General features: G+C 36.3%; 1 protein-coding gene across 1 annotated transcript in view; it reads right to left on the bottom strand.

Moving 5' to 3' along the window:
* RPS6KA5 (ribosomal protein S6 kinase, 90kDa, polypeptide 5) overlaps positions 1-7427 on the bottom strand; it is an 82469-nt gene that overhangs the window by 10368 nt on the left and 64674 nt on the right. The window contains exons 9-12 of the mRNA XM_014947008.1: positions 5953-6103; positions 4385-4546; positions 3406-3531; positions 2541-2674 (exon numbers count right to left, since the gene is read on the bottom strand). Of these exons, the coding sequence (XP_014802494.1) occupies positions 2541-2674; positions 3406-3531; positions 4385-4546; positions 5953-6103 (573 nt within the window). The remainder of the gene's footprint in view (positions 1-2540; positions 2675-3405; positions 3532-4384; positions 4547-5952; positions 6104-7427) is intronic.

The raw sequence follows: 7427 nt of genomic DNA, 5'->3' as shown, positions 1-7427 counted from the left end.
AGACGAGGAGGGGGGGGGGGGGAACCACAAACACAGTGAATATTACAAAAACTATGTCAATGGGGCCAGAGCAGAACATCTTTTCCACTAGATACATATGTTGATTTATTTTGGGCAAATAATACCTGAAATTTTTTGCCAAAACTCTCTCGAATAAATGCTAAGACTGTTCTGACTTAGAGAATGGCCTTATGGATAACACAGATACAATCTCTCTCACCCCACATGTTCTTAACTTCTGGTTGCACTTTTTTCCCTAATTAGGGCCAGAACTGTGATGAGAATTTTGTGTGAGAAAATTCTGTCCTTCTGCAGGCTTCATAGAATCACCAAGTAAACTAAGCTGTTCCACCTGCATCTCTGCTGATGTTGTTGTTTAAACTCAAAGTGATTTCAGGTCCTCAAGAAATTTTTAAAAATGAGTCAGTAGTTTTGGGGGGAAAGACTATCAGGAGAAGGTGGACCTGGGAAACAGATGAAAAAGGTTCAGTATCATGAACATAAACCTTTTGAATTTGTGAGTGGACTTTTCTGAGTATTTCTGCTCTATAAATAGTTACCATCTAAGATTTTAAACAGACAGTATCATGAAAAACAAATAGGAACCTCTGAAACAGTAATTCAAGCCAGTTTACAGGACTCCACTGTTTCATTTGCCTTCAGACACTGGTGGAGGCAGGTCCAGTGCTACCAACACAAAGCAACACCACAGAGGAACTCTTGATCTGAGCTTTCACCTCAAGTATCATGAAAAGTTTTGCCTACATGTAGGATTCGCTTTTTTGGCACCTTTGATGGGTAGGAGTGAAAGACTGTCTGACTTTGAGGCAAAGAAGTTACTAGAAACCTATTAGACATTTTCTTTCAGCAAGAGTTCCTAGCATGGTCCTCAGAGCAATATTATGCACAGTTTAACAGTTTCTCATTCAAGGCTGTGTCCAGCCATTCAGAGTGTGGGTTTACTGCTACCTCTAAATACTGCAAAACCGTGCTCTGAGTCTGCTCACAGCCTGCAATCCTAAACAGATCACTTCTTACCTTCATTTAGCCTGGTCCACCAAGATGAAGGAGAAAGAGTAAAAAAACCTGTGAGCAGTATCACTTAGGGACATAATCCCTAACAGTTTAGTTCTATGGGAGAAGTCAATACTAGTTTGCTCACTGGGACCCAGAAACAAAAATTCATTAGCTGAAGATGTGATGGGAGCTCTGATCTGCAGCTCTGCATGCAGCACTCAAAAAACATTTTGAACGTAGACACAAGGCAGAGATTTCCAGATCAAAATACCCCATGTAGGTGTCCACTGCATCCTACTTGTCTATGGTGTCATTATAACAAGTGAAACTGTCGTTAACGAATCTTACAGGGTGAATTAGTTCACTGTAAAATACATACCTAGAGTAGGATTCAGTGGCCTAAGCATAGGAGAGCCTGGAAGACATCAGCCATGAAGACATCTACATAAAGGTAGTAGTCACAAGGACTGATGGGAACTGGAGGACAGAGAAGACACCAACAGATGCTAAAATGGCACTACATAGATGCCTATGTTTAAGCTACTGAATCCCACTGCTAGTGCCTGGTCATTCCAGTCCCTCTGTAGGCTCCACAAGTAGTTTTGAGTAGGCCTCCATTAATCTCAGAAAACAGAGATGTCTTTATTTTGGTGTCTTATTTCTTGAGCTTATCCTATCCAAAAAGCATGTGCTGAAACACTTAAATCTGGTTGACAGTTACTTCTAGAGTCTGGAAAAACAGAGGTACAGCCAAATGTCTTGGAGAAGAGATCACTGTGAACTATCATTCTGATGGCAGAACATTTACACTTTCCTTTCCTGCCAGCAACTACAAGACACTGAGGACATATTTACTAATGAGCAATGCAAAGTGAAGCTACAAATCCATCCACCCCACAAAGCATCCCTTATCTTGATTTTTCTCTGGGTAGAAACTGCCAGAGGTATCTATTCTGGAAGAGGACCAGATGGTCCCGAAGTACAAAACAAGTCAGCTGCCTCCAGCGTGGTGTTCTCTTCAGAACATCCAGGAAACAAGATGCAACTTACAACTCCATAGTCTAATTTCATTTTACAAACACACACTTAATTAGGTCTAAGGCAACCCACACTATGATCCTTCTTAAAAGCAATGTCCTATGCAATCAGTGGAGTTGCTTAGGAAAGGGAGCCAGCATAAGCCTACATTCAGTTCACTTAGGTCTAAAGTGAAGGAGGGCCTTGTACCTTACTCTGATTAGGAGCAAAATTAGGGGCAATTAGGGTAGAATACAACAAGGAACCAGAAAAGTACTTTTTAGGTTTCTTTTTGTGTCCTCCCCAGCAAGAATAACATGTTGTTTGAAAAGACTCTCAGAATCTGTTAAAGGTCATGAGGTTACTCTAAGTTTCTGACGGTTCTTCAAATAGGAAATTATTTTAAAGTTATTTTTCCACTTCCAAAAATGTAGTGAACATTATTCTAATCCATGGGTGACAGTACGCAAAGAAAATATTTTTATTGTCTTATAGAATATTTATACCTTTTGCTAATTATTTTTACTGCATACTCTTGGCTAGTTTTCTTGTGTAAGCACTTTCGACAAATGGAAAAACTTCCTTCTCCCAATGGTTTCTCTTTCAGATCCAGTTCATAATGATGATAAAATGGAGAGTCCTGTTAGGAAACTGTCTGTATTTAGTTCTGCAGAATACTTTTAGTATACACAGTCAAAGACAAAGAGTAAAGTTTCGTAAGAATTTTTCATCTACATTTAAAATTATAAAAGAGCTCTCTTTTTGATAAAATATAATCTTAACTTCTATTTAATAAAATGCATAAACTTTATGCTAACAATTAAACAGTAAATCTTATGTTACATTAAACAAACATAATCACTAAATAAATCATTACTGCTACAATAGCTTAAGATACAAAATATTCAGACAAACAGGATCAAAGATGGCTGTACATACATTTATCCACAGAACTACGTGCTCATTTGAAGACATCACAATAGCATGTGGTCTTATAAGGCTTCACACAACTATAGATACTTTTAGGCAAATAAATCATAGAAGGAATTCAGATATAATTTAAGTGGCTTCAAAAATATCTACAATGGTTGGCTGAATAAGAACTATCAGGAGTCAAATTATTATTACTACTATACTTCAGTCTTCTGGAAAAACCAGACAGTCATCTCATTTTTCAGATTAAACTTCAGCCACTTCTTAATAGTATTACATGCAAATTATACGCCTAGATCATCTGAGGAGCCATTACAGAGAACAGATAAATGAATAATAACTATTTTGTACTCTGCAGCCTCGCTTGTGATTATACTTTGAAAGTTATATGCACTTGCAAGTTAATGAAATTAATTCAACTCTTGCTATGATTATTACCTTCATCATAGCGCTTCTGGCAATGGTTGTAGTTCCAGGTCGCTCATCCCCCATATAAAACTGAAGAGGATCTACCGTAGCTGCATTGCGTTTAAACAAAATAGAAGGTGCAACGAAAGAATATCCCTATGAAATTAAGACATCAGGAAAGGGCATGGCTTGAAATTGTTGCACACAAACTACTGCATACAAAACATTACAAATTTCAGAAGAATTTTTCAAAGAAATCAGCATTTTCATAATCTAATACAGAAACCGTAACTGGCTCATTGATGGGTAGATGTTACTCTGTTCAATGTGAGCAGGTATCTACCTGGGATTAGTTATATGATTCTCCACAGTTATAGGAACAGCAATAATAATACAAAAAATCTGGTAAATAATGCTAAAAATCTGGCTCAGATTCAATTGTTTTGCAATAGTGATGAAGGCTCATACTTCAAGCTTCACAGAACACCTTTAAGCTAAGGTGTGAAATAGTTTTAATGTTGTGATGTAAGCATCAAACCATTTTAAACAGCAAAACAAAGTAAGTCTCACATTAATGATGTGCCCAGTTTGGGTGCTGTAACAAGAACAACTGTGATACCACGGCAGAATGAAGCAGGTTGTATTACGACATTCATAAATCACTTGCTACAGTCACTCCAAATCTAACAGCTTCCAAAATACAATGATATATTCCTGTACACTTAAGCATTAAGCTGCTCAAAAACCAGCCAATAAAAACCACCAAAGCACAAGGAGGGGGAGGAAAGAATGCAATTGGAACTGCTGGTCATCTCCACAGCTTTGGTACTTCCTCAGCTACAGCATAATATGGACATGCCATTGCTGAACCAACAGCCCTGGGAACTGGGATTGGAAATTCCATCGTTAATTGCCAATAACTCAGAAGGCAGCAGAAAAAAAGCTAGCTATATACGTGGAACTGTTCAAAAAATAACTTTTTTAAAATTACTGTGAATTCTGAAAGTACCTGAAATATTCTTTCTGAAGTCTGAGGGGTGGCTGCAGGAGAATACGTTGGATCCATTTCTGTAAACTCTTCTGCAAAATTACTGACGTCCAGCTCATCTCTGATTACTGGTTTAAATGGAGCCGATACTTTTTTGGCAGCTAAATCATCCCAATTTATATTCTAAACCAAAAAAAAAAAAGGAAAAATTTTCATTTGATTCAAACTTATTAACAGATAACGAGATATTAACGGATATCGAGAAGAGAAACTTGTCCAGAAACCAACAGTCCTAACTCCATTTGCTATTTTCCACAATCAACACAAAGAAATTTAACAGTAGACAGAAGTCGAACAATGAGCGTGACAGCCTTTAAGTTTCTTCCTCTCTTTCAGAGGAAGCAACATTTATATTTTTGTAAGCCATAGTGCACACGTGCAGTATCTATATATGAGAAGAAATTCAGAAGTTAAAAAGCTAAGATACTGCCCATGCTGAATGGTATGATAATTACTCCAAAAATATTTATTTGAAAGGTTTAATTTACACTACCAACTTTAAAAACTCCAAATACTTCAGAAGCACCAGAAATACATAAGTTTTTTCAAAGAAAGCACACGAACAATTTTAACCGCAATAGACAGAACAGTACAGATATTGCACGCAAATCTGATCTTCTCCATTTTTTGAAATCAAATGATAATGCACTGAAAGCTGAACAGAATTAAAATCTACTAAACAAGAACTTTAAAAACTCCAAATACTTCAGAAGCACTGGAAATACATACTTAAATTTTTTCAAATAAAGCACACAAACAATTTTAACTGCAATGGACAGAACAGTACAGATATTGCATGCAAATCTGATCTCCATTTTTTGAAACCAAACGTTAATGCACTGAAATCTGAACAGAATTAAAATCTACTAAACAAGTCTAAATATTTAATTGGGCAAAGGAAAATACAGAAGAGGCATTTATGAGTAATGGTAAATTTTATCAATATTCAAATTTTACTAATAATGTTAGTGGCAAACTTTCTTTTTAAAAAAACCCCACAACATATAATTTAAGTGTTTTCCATTAAATGTTCTCTTTTAGTGTCTCTTTTGGCTGCTTCAGGCAACTGTTAGAAACAGACTCTACTAAATATCTACCATATCCTTCTTGTAGTAAAAAATCCATAAGCACATGGATATTCTTACTAACTTCAGTGCAATTATTCATGCAATTATCATGCCTCTAAACTATTCTGTTAGCAAAACAACAGAATTTCTTTCAATTTGGATTTTAAAGGCATTAACTACACACAACATTTAAGTGTTTTCCATTAAACCTTCTCTTTTAGTGTCTCTTCTGGCTGCTTCAGGTAACTGTTAGAAACAGAGACTCTACTAAATATCTACCATATCCTTCTTGTAGTAAAAAATCCATAAGCACATGGATATTCTTACTAACTTCAGTGCAATTATTCATGCAATTATCACGCCTCTAAACTATTCTGTTAACAAAACAACAGAATTTCTTTCGATTTGGATTTCAAAGGCATTAACGGGGAGAAAGTGGTATCTATGGAGTTTTTATTTTACCTGGAAAAAGGGATGCTGTTTGATTTCATCGGCATCAGTGGGACCACAACCGAGCCTCTTCTTGGGGTCTTTCATCAAAAGACGTTGAATTATATCCTTAGACAGTGCACTCATTTCTTGGGGATAAGGTGGTTCGCTTTTTAATATTCTCCTGTAAAACATAATTATTTGGTAATTACTTAATGTGTTGAATGTTAAATCAAAGAGTTACCATAATAACGGCAGTGTTTAACATGTCATTTAAACTTCTATTGTACCCAAAGACAGGAGGATGACAAACATGAAATCAACTTTTTTTTTTTTTCTTCTTTTAAATAAAGAAAGGTTTGAGGAAAAGCGGACATGAAACGTGACATCTGAGGAGATAAATTATGTAACGTAATCCACAAAAGAAAAAGAAAAAATCAACTCTCATTTCACGCATACTGAGCTTACCATTACTACCTGAAAGAAATCTCATAGCTACAACAGATGGCTTCAAAAAAAAATTAAAAAAAAAAAAAAAATCAACCTGATGCCTAACAGCAGTCAAAAAATCCCAAACAATTCCAATGTTAAAATTTATTAGAAAATAAAGAGAAAAAACACACACTTCGGCCATTTGAGGTTTGTCTGTATCTTGTCTATTGTGTGCAGTGTTCACGACCTACTCTCAAAAGGAGGCACTATAACTGGAAAAGTTTTATAGAAAAGTAATAAGATTAATCAGAGTGCAGTGTTCACGACCTACTCTCAAAAGGAGGCACTATAACTGGAAAAGTTTTATAGAGAAGTAATAAGATTAATCAGAGATAGAGAATGTGTTTCATAGGAAGATCTATGAAAAATGCCAGGACTATCCAGCTTAGTTAAAAGGCAACTTAATGGGACTAGACATAGTGTTCCCCTCAAAATGATGAACAGCGAAGAGAAATTGGTTAGGGACCTCACTGTCTCTTTCAGTACATGAACTAGAAGTCACCAAACAAAGCTAGTGGAAGTTCAAAAGCTTGGAAGCCTAAGTAGAATCACATTTCAATACCTATCTTACATACGTGTAGCTCCCACAGTTTAATATAAAGAGGAAGGCAAGTTTTCCTTCAGTTACTTCAAACGTAGCAATTGAAGTTCAGAAATCTGAAGGCAAATTGAGAATAGCTAGTGGAAGTTCAAAAGCTTGGAAGCCTCACATTTCAATACCTATCTTATATACGTGTAGCTCCCACAGTTTAATATGAAGAGGAAGGCAAGTTTTCCTTCAAATCTACTTCAAATGTAGAAATTGAAGTTAAGAAATCTGAAGGCAAATTGAGAACGAACACACAGACAACACATACCAAAGACATGTCTAGATACACACACAGAAGTTTTAGTATACAGAATCACAGAATGCTTGAGGTTGGAAGGGACCTTTGGAGGTCACCTGGTCCAAACTCCCTTGGCTCAAACATACGTTGAGATTGGAAGGGACCTCTGGAGGTCACCAGGTCCAAACT

This window comes from Calidris pugnax, unplaced genomic scaffold, assembly GCF_001431845.1.
Source record: "Calidris pugnax isolate Ruff unplaced genomic scaffold, ASM143184v1 scaffold127, whole genome shotgun sequence".
Lineage (NCBI taxonomy): Eukaryota > Metazoa > Chordata > Aves > Charadriiformes > Scolopacidae > Calidris > Calidris pugnax.
The sequence above is the reverse complement of the archived record's forward strand: the minus strand, read 5'-3'. Positions and strand labels throughout refer to the sequence as shown.